This window comes from Platichthys flesus, chromosome 12 (genome assembly GCF_949316205.1).
Source record: "Platichthys flesus chromosome 12, fPlaFle2.1, whole genome shotgun sequence".
Classification (NCBI taxonomy): domain Eukaryota; kingdom Metazoa; phylum Chordata; class Actinopteri; order Pleuronectiformes; family Pleuronectidae; genus Platichthys; species Platichthys flesus.
The window spans coordinates 3150876-3165537 of record NC_084956.1 but is presented as its reverse complement, the minus strand read 5'-3'; the positions used below and the strand labels follow the sequence as shown (position 1 = coordinate 3165537).

Sequence of the window (14662 nt, the reverse complement as noted above, 5' to 3'; positions counted from 1 at the left end):
CCAGGCTGTAGAGCTGGCCGGCCGAGGGTCCGCCTGTCGCTCTGGAAGTACGTGATCCACGAAGGACACCGTCTCTTGTCCGCCAGCGGGACTGTCACACTTTGACCCAATCAAACACGCCCGTGTGTTGGTGCACATGCATGTACACGGAGGAAGGAAAAGAGGGAAGCAGGAAGCAGTGGCTGTGTGAACATCTTCTCGAGTATCGGTGCAACACAATCACAACATCAACGCGTTTCCCTGATTATTGGGTAATCAGTGTTTTGTTAGCGCTGGATGAAATATGGCTTTAATTGTGTTTTGGCATATTTTGTTGACTTGGACCCTTTTTTAAAGGCAATTAATAAAAGAGAGAGAGACTGCGACACCGACCAAGAAAAGCAGTGTGTTTCCATGTGAAGCAATCTGGAGCTGTGTTAACACAACCGCTGCAGTATTTCCTGCATTAAGCCTATTTCAACACTATTCTACATTTGTTATAGATAAATCTATTTGTTTTATAGCTGACTAAAGACAGAGATAACCACAGACTGTTGAATGAATCATTTCTGTATGACGAGGAACAAACTGGCTGGATATTAAATTTACCAAAGAGCTCCATTCCCTCCCAGGGATCATTAAGGCTGTAATACAACTGAATGGGAGGCAAACAAGTGAATTTAAGAGGAGTTGTGAAGAGCTGACTATCAGTTATACACTTTAATCTGGACGTGTCCTCTCCTACATCATGTTTAAGGTCAATATTTGAATTTCTTGATAATACATTTGCTGAACACACTGTTCAAACTCAGCAGCCTGGAGATCCAACCAATCAGCAAGCTCATATTTACCCAGTCTCACCAATGGGTCTGACTTGAAACTTGTCAGGTAACATTTATCTAACATGTGGAGGACAGGAAACCCAGTCTTGATTTTCTTCCATAACACATTTAAGGATATAAATTATGTGGAGATCTTGATATTTGAATTTTCTGATATTTCTTTGGTAAGTTTCCTCGTTGATGTTGATTAATAACAGACTTAAATCATTAATACTGCATCACCTGCACCCACTGGAGATGGGATTAAAACCAGTGTGGATCTCTTCATCCCCTCCAGCTCTGAGTCGTCTGAACACGCCATTGTCGATGTTTGAAGTTCTGAAAAGGCTCCGATTGATCTTCTCCTCCATTAGAATGTGAACATAAAATGGCCGCTGCCCATTAACCAGTGCAAACCGAGTGGAGCCTTGATGCAAAGTAGAAAATCAGCAGGTTCCTATTCTTGCCTGATTCTGCTCGTGTTGAGAGACGGGAGATGAAAAGAAGGTGAGAAGACGACGGAGGGGAATTCTGAAGAGCAGGGTTGTGTTATCCAGCGCCTGATGGATTATTGATCCCTCGTTCTCCCCTCACAGCGTGCTGGAGTAAATTGGACTGTTTTCTTCTGCTCTGATTGACGTCTGCCTTCTGTGAGCAGCGAGATGTTCAGCTGACTAAAATCATTTTTTCATTCGACTCTGGCATCCGCTCTTAAAGTAGCACGATTCCTAAAGCGTCTGGGGTGACAGGTGATGAGTGTGCAGCTAAACGACCTACAGTGAATTGTGACAACTCTGTCAACAGGAAACAAAGGGAGAGGACAACAAACTGCGCTCCTGTCAAACGGCACAGCTCGGTCCAAGCATGAAATCGTGTCTGGAAGGGAAACCCTTTGTGTAAGAGGAAGGAAAACAAGAACTTGTAGTGCAGAGAATGTCACTTAGTGATTCTGGCCTTGGCTTGAGTGTCTGTGTGCAGAATGTGTGGAACTACAAGCTGAAGGTTCCACGTCAGGACATTCAAAATGCTATTGTTGCGTCACAAAGTCCCTGTTCAGCCGTTATGAGGTTCATCTTTTTAGGCGGCAGCTGCACACAGAGAGAAATGCGTCATTCAAACCACGTCGTGTCCTCGTGAATCCATGTGAACAACAAAGTGAAGCTGTGAGAAGGTGGATGTTGCTTTGTTGTGTGGATCCATGTTCACGCTTTTATCATCCCTATTAGTAGAATGTCATTGTGGTCGGGTCAAACTCAAAACACTCAACATCTCCAATGCAAAATGTATCTTTTATCTCGTTTTTGAAAGATGCAATATTTATTTAATATATTAGAGATCCATGTTTGGAGCTTGTGATCCTTGAAATAATTACAGGGGAACATGAAGTGATGTTAGGATCCTGTGTATGTTGCTATAAGCTCCGAAGTGCTCAGTCTCTCATGGATGTTGTTGAAAAGATATATTTTATTCCTCATTAGAATCACTAGTGCAGCGCCTGTTCTAAGCCTGCCTGTTTGGAATCGGCTGTTTGCTACGTCTTGTGTCCAAATCCCACCAAATTTGACGCTGCAGTTATTTGAGCCCTTAACAATGCACCAATCAACTGTGAAGCCGATAAGTTGAACGGTTCCTAAGATGTGCGAGTCACAGACAGAGAGATTCATCAAATTATTCCACCAGATTTTCAGAAAATGCAGCAAATGTAGCAGAAGATGCACAAACAATGATGTGGAAGATGAAACTGGACTCTTCCATCAACTTCCTGCAGGGTTTACATTCTCTTCTTTGTAGCTTTGAGCAGTTGTGGGGGGGGGGCTTTACCCTCCTGCTCGATGTGACCTAAAGGGAACAAACTATAACTGTCCTGATGCAGTCGACCTTTAAACCTGCCTGTTGACTGAGGCAGCGTCTGGAGCCAGAGAGAAAAAAGCTGATGTAGAGTCACATTGACCTTCACCACCAATGCATCACTTCCCAAAAGGAAAGGAATAAGGATTAAGTATAATGTTGCTGTTGCTCTAATAGAGATTTCAGTGACTGCTCAGTTGAAGGTTAACTTCAGAACAGCTGCATTACATCAATTATAGAAGATTTGTTTTTAAAAGACAAAGGAAGTCTTGCTACCTTTAGTTTGACTTATTTTGAAGTTATTTAGTGATTCATGTCAACTCAGAAGACAAAGGCTGACTTTATTGACCTGATTATGGTTCAAGCTCCAGAATCCTACATTTCCCATAATGCAACGAGAGAATCTCCTCTTGACGTAACCACATCATGTGTTTAAACCCTCAAACTTATCAAACTAAAGTGTTTTTACAGATTTAAAGGATGGTTCATCAGCACAAACTGTAGAATCAGTGATGTTTCCTTTAACAAACTGCTGCAGTTGTGGTTTTAAATCATTTATTTGTATTTTTTCCGACCATGTGACCACCACCCCGTAGTGATGATTCCATTCTTGACCTGACTCGCCCTCTCTCGTGGAGGCCGGTCTTTCTTCAGCCAATTACAGAGGGTTGCTGAAGATCCCCGGAGCCCAATCAGCACCCAGCATCTCAGAACTCAACCCGCCGCCGGCCACACTCATTTCTCATTCCGCTGATTAAGGGATCCGAGGACATCCTGGAATCACTCACCCGTCGTGGAACCCGTCCGGTCCCTCCCCAAACACAGCTTATTATTCATCTCTCTTTATCTCCAGATTGAAACGTCTTCAGGTAATTTACTTGGTCGTTTCTTCCACAGGCCATTAAGGGATGAGTTAATCTGAGTATGAGTAAAACAGGATTTTTTTTAATGAAGCGTAAAGTTCTTGCTCGTGACTGTTCATCCAGTTACTTTAGAAAACACACGGCTGAGGATCGGCTAATGAGAGACTGGAGCCGACTTATTCTTCCTCTGTAAAAAACAAAGAAAACATTCAGCAGCCGGTATTATGATAATAATAATAATTATAATAATATCTGAGTTGCAGTTCTGAATACTGAGCCCAGAAAACTCTGAAATCTCTACAATTGAATTAATCATTTAAATGATTCTAAGCGCAGAAATACCCATAACTCCATTTATTGCAGATAGAGTATTAATTTCAATTAAAAGATCCTCCATTAAGATGCACAGAGCGGACCCCTCCCCCCCCCCCCTCCCGGCCATGTGCGGTGTCTGGAATCAGCCATGCACGTTGTGATAAATCGCTTAGAGGAGTCAAACTCTCCAGCAGGACAACTGTGGCCACCATTAATCACAGCGGGACAGATTATTACCTGTCCTCCATCCGTCTTCTGCTGGTGACAGTACAGGGTCTAAACAAACAATGGTGTGTTGGTTTTATCCACACACAACGTGTGTAAGGAGGAAGTGTCGTTACGGGTCCTCGGTCGCAGGGTCAGTGAAGAAGCCTCTGCAGGAGAAACTGGTTTTCTGCAGCACTGCACGATGATGTGAGGATTTTAAACAAACTCCTGGAAGACCGAGAAGTGAATTTACTGATTGTCGGACACAAAATCCATTTCAGGAGGCGAAAAAAAAAGGAGTGGAGTTCATTATGACTAACAAGCGTTTTCTCTGTGTTTGTCCTGCAGCGTCTCCGACCGTCCCTCCGCTGCACTCGGAGCATTTCAAACCCTGTCATGAGAAGGACCTGGCGTACTGCCTGAACGGCGGCGAGTGCTTTGTCATCGAGACGCTCAGCGGGCCCCACAAGCACTGCAAGTAAGTGATCATTTAAATGGCTCCTCTCCTCTCTCCTCCTCTGCCTCCTCCCAGGTTTCCTCTGTTTCCTTCTCTCAGAGCTTCCAGTAAAACCTGTGCTTATGCTCTGAATGTTTCTGCTCCTGCTGCTTTGCATTTGGTTCCTGGTGATGAGACGTTGCTGTTTGAGAATCAGTCACTTTAAGAAAATGGATGGATTTTGCATGTTGGTTTTAAACAATCTCACTGTTCTTCTACTGAAGTTTGACCTTTTGAATGTATGTGGAAAAACAAACAGTTATTTGATGCAGGACCATCTTCTTTTAACTTGAAGGGCGATGCCACCAAACATCTCTTAGATGTGCAGGGGGCGTCTGACGAATGGGGTTTGTGGTTTTCAAGGTGCTTTGGCAGCTGCTTGTACAGTATTTACAAGGTTTGTAATGGATGCCTACAGATTCATGACCAGAGCAGACATCACACTCGTCCTTAGAAATCCCCAACACCCCCTCTCAGCTTAATCCGCTTCTCCAACATCGAATACTCTCGTTCTAACATGTGCCAGTGTGTATTCAGAGTAGAGCTAAATGCTGTTGTTTCTCCATGTTGTGCCATTTCTTTCCTGTACTACAGCTATGCTACTGTATCTATGCATACGGATTAAGGAACAAAGGGATCAATGGCTGACGAGTGCATTATTCTGCTGGTTTGGTATCCAGCTGACAGACTGAGCAACAAATCCACCAGAGTTGGTTTTGAAGAATACAGATGTTTTTGATGCTCGGTCTCTGTGCAGCTGTGCACGTGTGTGTCTGCATAACCTGCATGTGTGTGTGTGTGTGTGTGATTGTGTGCATTACTGGGTGTTGCCATCTCATGTGTGTGTCTTAGTTGTCCCAGATTTGAGAGGAGAGCTCATGGGCACCCAGCCCGTTCAAACGAGGGGCCATTTACTAATTAAGTCCCAGAACAACTTCTTCCAAAATCTAACCGCAGGACTTCCACCCGACCTGCTTTTCAAAGAGCGTGTGTACTGCCCTCCCTGGGCTACAAGTATACATCCGTATGCATGTACACGTCTGTGTGTCTGGGTGTGTGTCTGTGTGCGTGTGTGTGTGTGTGTGTGTGTGTGTGTGTGTGTGTGTGTCTGTGTGTGTGTATGTTTGTGTGTGTCATAATGAGGGTGTGTTCTGGCTCTGCAGTGTAAGTGATTCTCACAATATTAAGAATATATGGACAAAGTTGATTGCAGGCGATGCAGTGAAGCACGTGCACATGAACACACATTTTGACCTGGAACTACACACATGTCAGTAGAATGACGTGCTCTTGAAAACCACTGCTCTCTGATGGAGCTTTTCATTATTCTGCTGGATCAAGTGGACGTATATGTATAAATGTATAAATATCAATCAAAGCAGGAAAACGAGAGCAGTCGACATCCGAGGTGTGGGCGGACCCCCCCCCCCCTCCCCTGCTCCCTTCCGTTGCCATGACAACACAATCCGTGGACAGGCGTAGCTGGCGAGGTTTGTGTGGAGCGGGGGGGCGGCCTTCACCGCACCGTGTGAGACAAGCCGTGCGTCTGTGCCGAGGCGTGGAGGAGGAAAAACGGAGACGAGCAGCAAGTTGATTTTCGCTGCTTAATTGCGTGGCACTGAGTTTTCTAAAGGAAAGACATGGACCATCAAACAATATGGCGTCCGCTCTGAGAGTGAACAGCAGCTGGCAACGAGCACGCAGTAAAACTATGAGGTGATTTTAATGCTTTACTGGAAACATTTGGAGTTTAGGGTATTTTACACTCGGCAATTAAACTAATGAATCCAGCTTTTGTTTGGGAATTAAACCTTATAGGAATCTTTTATGATTAATTTCACATGTTGTTACACAATAATTTATCTTTATCAACAAGGGAGGCAAATTTCATCCCCCGACCCCCCCCCCCCCCAGCACAGAATCAATGCATAATCTGATTCACGTTGTGTTCACAGCAAATTGAGACGAATCCGCCCGTGAGTGTGATCAATCCAGATGTTTAATGGGGACAAATTGAGCCAGTTTGTGGAGCTATTGGTCCCAGAATCAATCATTTTTTTTATTTGTTAGATGAAACCCTTTTTGCAATGACTCATAACTCAAATATCAAGTGCCATTCGCGACCAGTTGTAAAACAAGCAGAGGATTGTCCCCCAGAGCGCAGTTTAGTGCTGTCGCTGTGCGAGGGACGGGTTTGTGGATGGGTGCAGAGAGGGGGGTGGGGGGGGGGGGAATCAACGTGAGTCACAGGGACTGCTGGTTCACACACACACACACACACAAACACACACGAACACACATGAACACACACAAACTGCTTTGGGCAACATCAGGCATTCAATCATTAGTGCTCAGCTAACCAGTAAATTAGTCAGCGTGCTAAGATAATATTTTCCGAACATGGCAAGAGGCCCAGCTACTCAGTTATAAAAGTATGTGATGCTGAATGTGATTAATCACTTTCCCAGCTTTCCCGATGAGAACAAAAAAAACTCCTAATGATAGTTTTTTGGTCTTTGTAATTAGTGGTTCAAATAATGTCTATTTAAATATCTTCCCCTTCTCATTTGCCTATTTGCTCCTATTCTCATTTCTCTCTTCACTTTCCAGACGCCAGCTCCTTGAATATCAAACCCACAGTTTCCTAATCGCCTCAGTCGCTCTGTGGAGCTGAAGGGATTCAGGTTTTACCTCCCACCTCACTGCTGTGTGTTTATTCTCTCTGCTGAGGAACAATGGATTTGATTTCTGCCGTGTGTGTATCATTTGATTCCTCCTGCTGGTGTGACTGGGCAGGAAGGGTCTCGGTTCGGTCTTGTTAGCAGCACTGAGGCCGAGGTCCACGCTCGGCTCGTTGCTCTCTGTCCGGACGCCGCTCCAGATTGATAGAAAGGAGATCTCACCTGGCAGGTGGAGCCAAAGGGGGTCCAGAGGAGATCTGCCGCCGAGGAGACGGGGGGCCGATACAGATGCTCCCGGGGGGGCAGAGACAGATACATGCACATCGGTGTACACAAACCTTGGGGCAGCTTATGTGTTACGAGCGGGGATGTTGTCCCAGACTCTGTGACAGCTCGTCCAGCTCGTCTTCAGGAATAAATTGTAAAAGTCCTGGTGCGCAGGTCCTGCAGGAAATTAGGCAACTGTCCGCAAGGTTTAATGTGAGTAATGCGGGTTGACCTTTCACCTGCTCGCTGCACACGGAAGTTGAAGTGAATGGATTCCGAGTACATGGCTCAAGGATATCTGTGAATAGGAATGATAAAAGGCGATATAGATTCACAGGCTTGATTGCTTCGTTGAAAAGAAGTTGTGATGTTTAGTGATGTGCCTCAAATTCAAAAAGGTTCAGTCCTTTCTTTTGCTTTCGCTCAGAAATTGTCTCTCATTGACGGAGAGTTTTCTAAAGATGGCTTCAAATGAAAATCACTTCAGTGGCATCACTCATATTTCTGCTATTCAGCCTCCTTGTCATTTATTTTCACATCTTCCCACTCGATTGATAGACCCTCCAAATCGTCAAAGCAAGTCTCCTGCATGTGGTTCTCAGCTTTGTTGGCACGAGGCGAAGAAGAATCTACGAAGGAAGAAGACAAACCACTTGTTTTTACAATCCTCCTCTTCCTCCCTCCTCTTCCTCCCTCCTGTCTCTCTGGACTCCCTCCTCTTCCTCCCTCCTCTTCCTCCCTCCTCTTCCTCCCTCCTCTTCCTCCCTCCTCTTCCTCCCTCCTCTTCCTCCCTCCTCTTCCTCCTTCCTCTTCCTCCCTCCTCTTCCTCCCTCCTCTTCCTCCCTCCTGTCTCTCTGGACTCCCTCCTCTTCCTCCCTCCTCTTCCTCCCTCCTCTTCCTCCCTCCTGTCTCTCTAGACTCCCTCCTCTTCCAGGTTGACCTCTGGATTTTCCAAAGCATTAAGTCACAGACAAGTGACACCCGATTGACTCGGGCCTCACAGGTGTATAGACACATAACATTACCTTCCTCCACTCGCACACACACACACAGCCACCGACATACACATACACACACACCACAAGCCAATTAATATGAAGGACGCATGAAATTGGAAACATAGCAGCAATAACACACATCTGAGCAGCCAGTAAACAAGGTGATTAAAGGCACAGGAAACAAAGAGCAGACACCTGAAGCATCTGGGACGGAGGCGCACATAATTCTGTGGAACATAAAACCCACATTATCAGACATTAATCACACAAACATCCTGAATTATTATCCACACAAAGATTTGTGATGTTGTCTCACCGCGATGTGTTTACCTGTTTTTCTTTTCAGTGGCTAATTGCTCCATTTAAATGCATGGAATGCATCTTAGATTGATATAATTCAGATGTACTATATTTAAACATGGCAAGTTTGTGGTATTTTTCATGTTCATAAAAACAACTTTATTAGGTCCTGCAAAATTCACTTTGCCATGAATCAGGTGCATCATTGAGCATTATGGTAAACTAGTTTTTATTTAGTAGTGCTGCCCTCATAAGCCATCCCATAGTACTCGTTACTTATCACAGGAAGCACAAACTGCACAGCTGGACCCTGCTGATTCAGATATGATCAATATTGAACATTGTGCATTTCCAAAAACGCACAAAATCCAACAATGCAATTTGTCGGGTCCTTAACAATGAACAAGCTCAGTGTGAAGGTGAGAAGATGAAAGTGTTTTGAAATAAGCGAGTCACAAACAGACAGAGACATTTCTGGAATCATCAAAAAGATTTAGAAACTTGTTCAGTTTAAGTAACTATAAGTATCTACTAGTAGAAAAGCTGAATTGGTTCCCACATGTCTATATTGAATTAATCTACAATATTAATAATTAGTTGTAGAAATGTTATCAACAAGCTGTAAAATGCATTTTAATCGAAGCTTTAACCTGCACAGATCCAAATTACCAAATCAATGCTTCCTGTCTTGTGAACATACTTTATATTCCTAACCCTTGAGAAATGAGTCAGCCAACAGGTGACCCCACTGAGAGCTGGAAATGAGCAGTGAGAAAATGTCCCTGTCTGAGGTGTTGGTAGTTTCTCCTCGGGACATGTCCAAGAAGACGACACACAGCCGCTCACACGTCTGTCGTCCCCGGGGACAGAACATGGCAGCGCTGAGGAAGAGGGAAGTGAAGAGGAGAGGGTCATTGCATTCTGGGCAATATTGTTCCTGACAGCCGGGATTTACCTTGACAGGGGGAGAGCCTCTGGGGTGGAGGTGTGTCAAATGGCCACTATATAGAATTTTAAAGTGCACATTTGTGTTGGTGTGAGTGTGTTTGTGTGTATGAACCGAGCAGTGTAAAGGTGGTCTGTCATTACAGGAAGAAGAAGAAGAAGAAACTGTCTGGTCTCAAAATGGCAAGAACATGTTTCATCTTCCTGTTTTTTTTGTTCACCCTGCACTCCCTCTCTCCGTCGCTCTGTCGCTCCGTCTCTCTCTCTCTCTCTCTCTCAGCCCTCGTCGCCATCTGTGCGATAATAAAGCCACACGAGTGGGAGCTCCACTGGTCTCTCTCTGACGCTAATAAACCAGGCTGATTCCGTGGCATGCTCTCGTGGTGGGAGAAAATTAAACAGATAAGAGACTGCGTATCGTGAGGAGAAGGCGCCGCTCTCGGTGAGTGACTCCTCCAGGACGCGCAGAGGGGCACTCAGCGTGGGTATGGAAGACAGAAGCTGAGGGGCGGGGGGGGGGGGGGGGGGGGACGAATACAAATCAGGAAACAGGCGATGAGACTTCTGGGAGGATGGAGAGTGGGAGCGATGGCGGTCAAACGTCACTGTGTGCCGGTTTAATTAGCACGATGAAGCAGAAATGATTCTTTGGCAGCTTATTGAAAGACATTTTTGCTGAAGAGGGAATCAGCCGTTTTTTTTTTAAGTCATTCTTATTGTTTCAAATTATGTTTTCACTACCTTTGCTTCATCTAGAGCTTTAATCAGGGGGAAGCAACACTGGGTTGTTTACTTACAGCAACTTAATGTGTTTGTGTATTAACAAGGAATCAAATTTCAATCTTCTGTCGCCTGTTGTTTTGGATTTACAGCTCCTTTACTATTCTTTCCTCAGACTCACATTTTTTTATTAGACGCAACAAACAAGTTCTGATGAATCCAACTTCTGGTTTATTTGGTGGAAATCAAACTCCACATATTGACTGTAAAATAAAAGGTTCCATGTGCAGGCAACTTCTAATGGCCTCTGGTTATTTCTTCGCAGTTTAACGACACCTTGTTGTCACGTAAGGCAGCGTCGGCCTCCTCGGGAAAATGCATTGAACTGATAAAGCCCTCGAGTGGCTGTACACGTTCTGACGGAGAAAAAGAGTGACGCTGTTAAGTAGCGACAAAAACTGAGTGGTGGAGGTCGGTGGTGGTTCATGTTAATGACAGTCCAGGTCCATTTAGTATTTGTATTCATTAATTTAAGACACTGAAAGCAAATAAGAAACACTAAACTAACGCTCATCGTTTATTTTAATCCTGACTTTGACTGTTTTCTTACCTTGACCCCAGATTGTTTGTTTTTCTATCTCGACCGTGACCGTCATCATTACCAAACCACGACCAAATGAATCTGAGCATGAATGGAATCAACCTTTTACCTTCTTCACATCCTGAAAACGAGTTTCAACCGTTCAGCTGCAGCTTGTCTACTGTGAACATGAGGAAACCAGGAGAACTCAATGCTTGTTCAGGTCTGACGACTTGTTGAGAGCATTTTCTGAGGCTAAGCACCAATAATGTGCACCCATTGCAGATTTAGTCATTAATTCATTAAGTATAAATGTGTTTTCTGCTTATTAGAGTATATGAGTGTTGACGCCTGTGACTTGTGTTCGCCTCGCAGAGACAAATTAGTGTTAATGTCTGATTAGTGTGCGGTTTCCCCTGATTGTGTATTTTCCCAAGGCGCCGTCTCAATACCATCTCCTCGCCAACTTCTCAACGTCCTATTGATGTATCGACGTCTTTCTTAGTTTTAATTAGCGAGATTCAACATGTTTAATTGTGCAATTGCATTAGCTCACTCGGTTTGGAAAACACCACAGAGCATCCAATTAGTGCTCTTTAGCAAACACACACACACAAGCTCCTTCAGAGAAACACAACATTGGAGATGCTCATTTGGGGAAAAGTAAGTGACTGAATCCGTCATATGTCGTTATGACAATTTCCACCCTAAGACCAGAGGATGTTGTGTGTTTGTTTGTCACTCTGTTGTGTAACGTAGGTGTAACAACGCACACGGGTTTGACGGAAGGCGAAAGGAAATGGAAAACTGTGCGCCGCTGGTGGTAATCCCTGCCAGCTTTAAATAATTGTCACATTTAACACAGTTATGAATACTAATACAGGGACAGATGATGATCATTAATCACAATGACGGTTTCCTGTGAATAGCCCTCGCCGCCTGTGGTGGTCAGACCCTGACGACGCCGACTGCCGGGTTTCAAAAGACCGTTTGATAAGAACAGATCCTAAAGCGCTCAGATAAAATATAGTAAGACGACCAATTTTAATACTCTAATTTTCATGATTTGCTCAAAGAGATTGCCTTTATGCCTGAGAGTAAAATATATATTTAGCAGAACTCTAGTTGCTGCAACCAAATTAAATAAAATGCAATCAATGAAAATGCACTTTTTGCAGCTGGACCTACCATTAGTGTAAGAGATTAACATTGAAGTGATTAAGTGCACTTTCTGAAATGCAAAGTAGCTGATTTCACACTGTCAATAGCAGCTCAGGACTTATTCTGCAGAAAGAAACTATATTTTTATACTCACAACAGGTTTTATGGTTTTCCCGATTCCATCAAAGAAACATTATAGGTATCATGGGGAACATTTTCATGCACATTGTATTCTCCAACTCAATTTGAAATAAAGCTCTGTGGATTTGTCCAATCTTGCACATTTGGTTTTCCTCGTGGGTCGGTGGGGTTTAAGGGGCGTTAAAGTGTCGGGAGGAAAAAGAACACATTTAATTGTATAATCAAAATATTTTTACAGCTATGAAAAAGATTTACCATTTAGGTTTGAAGGCGCGCATGATCGCGTTTGAACACCGGGGACGTTCCCAGGGCATCGAGTTTGAACACAGTGAAAAGGTAGTAAAGATAATTCCCTCTGTGCTTTTGAAGAGAGCGACAGCCTGAGTGCATCTCAGTGCATAAATCAGTCATGTAAATCAGTGGAGGGGAGACATTCATATTCCAGCAGCCGCTCATCTGCTCATCTTCAGGAGACTCACAACATAAACATCGGTGAGGGAGATTTGGTCATGTGTGGAAACAATGTGTAGGAGTGTGTGCAGATGAATGACTGGAGATAAAGAGCGATGACGTGTTTTCACCTCTTCCCACTGTACAGAAATATGTCCCTGATGAGGGCGATGCCATCTTGGATTGATGATCCGAAGTGAGAGCATGCGCAGTAAACATTTGATGTATTCTGCTGATACACACACACGAGCAATCAGCCGTGTACTCTGACTTGACGTGGTCCAGATGTTCTGGCGTTCATACAGTCTGTGGGGAAATCTCAACACACACACACCCGCACACACACACACACCGGCAATGTTTGATATGTCTGTCAAACCTGTCAGTGCTGCCCCGTGGTAACAGAGACCGAGGCCTGACCATGACCCCGTGGCCAAAGGCAAGAGCAAGAGGCGTAGCAGAGGAGAAGCTCCAGGAGACCGAGACGGTGTCACAGGAAGTGTCTTGCACAAAGAGAGAGGGATATTCTGTCCTTCTTTATTTAATGATGAGCAAAAACACACGGCCACACGGAGACAGGATGTGTTCGGTTCAGCACTCAGCAGAGGAGGATTAAGCGAGGGAGATTGTGAGAGGCCACAGGAAAAGAGGAGTGAGGAAGTGGACTTACAGTAATTTGGTGATGTTCCTAATCAAGGCATTCCTTTTAAGTCAGCAGGTTTGATGTGTTAATGGGATGCAAATGTATGCAAATGAACTCTCCTCTTCCCTGCAAGACTCCGCCCGAGTTCGCATCGCCCCCTCCTGCAGGATGAAGGACTCTGGGTAAATTCTGGAGCGAGCACACGGAGGCACTGTGGACTTTTAAAGAGAAAATAAGTAAAAACTGGAAAAAGTTTCGAGCTAACTGCGAAAAAAGGCATTTTCCTGCACCTGCCTCTGGGAATATCTCCCCCCGTCTGAACCCTGGCCCTGAGGTGGAGCAGCGTGCACCAGCAGCAGGAGGGGAAATGAAACATGACAGTGAGAAGAGGAAGGTGGAGAGTAAAATATATGTATTTACATGAAGGATTGCCTCGAAGAGATTAAACAGAGGATGGACAGAGATTGAAAGAGACAGAGGGGGACAATAGAGTAGAGAGAATAACTAAAGACATGCTGTGTGTGCAGTATTAAACAGGCCCGGAGTCCCAGTGCTACCTGGGAGCTGCGGCGGCCTGCTGATGTATGTTTTCACTGTAGTGCACTTAAAGCTGTCTCCTGCTCGGGCGGACAAAAAGCTGCCTCTCGTTGTGTTTCCAGGAGAGCGAGGCCTGAGTCACACACACACACACACACACACATGTAAGCACACATGTTTCCTGCAGCGAGGCAGCGGCCCACAGATGCTTCACAAACATGTAATGAGGACAGAGTTCACACACTGCGTCTACAGCAGCTCCCACATGTGCCTCTTCCACACGGTCATGAATATTTAACGCCTCAAATCGAGTCGAGGTCACCGCTACGCTGACGCTCAGCTAATGGCCATTTTGACAACTTCAACCGCACGACCTGTTATAGTCATAATAAAATGCCTTTTTTTTTAAATTAGCGACTATTAAGTCCAACCTGAAAAGCCAGAAATTTGCCAGTTTAAATGTAAAATGCTGCTGTTGTTGGAAGAAGGTGAAGCTGCTGTTCCCTAAGTCAAGAATCAACCAGAACAATCTAACTGAAATTAGAGGAAACGATTTTACATGAAACGCCATGCACGGTATAAATGGTGACGCGTGACGACCAGTATATCCACCGACTAATCCCACTAACGTCTCTGTCCCCATGTCTCTTATTGTGTAGAACAAATCCCTGGAGCACTTTTCAGTTTCTGCTCCTTAGAATTACAGAGCT

The 14662-nt window shown here is 44.6% G+C and overlaps 1 protein-coding gene across 1 annotated transcript in view; it reads left to right on the top strand.

The window, feature by feature from the left end:
* Positions 1–14662, top strand: part of LOC133966346 (pro-neuregulin-3, membrane-bound isoform) — a 277333-nt gene that overhangs the window by 166518 nt on the left and 96153 nt on the right. Inside the window, exon 2 of the mRNA XM_062401242.1 lies at positions 4382–4511. Coding sequence (XP_062257226.1) covers positions 4382–4511 — 130 coding nt within the window. The remainder of the gene's footprint in view (positions 1–4381; positions 4512–14662) is intronic.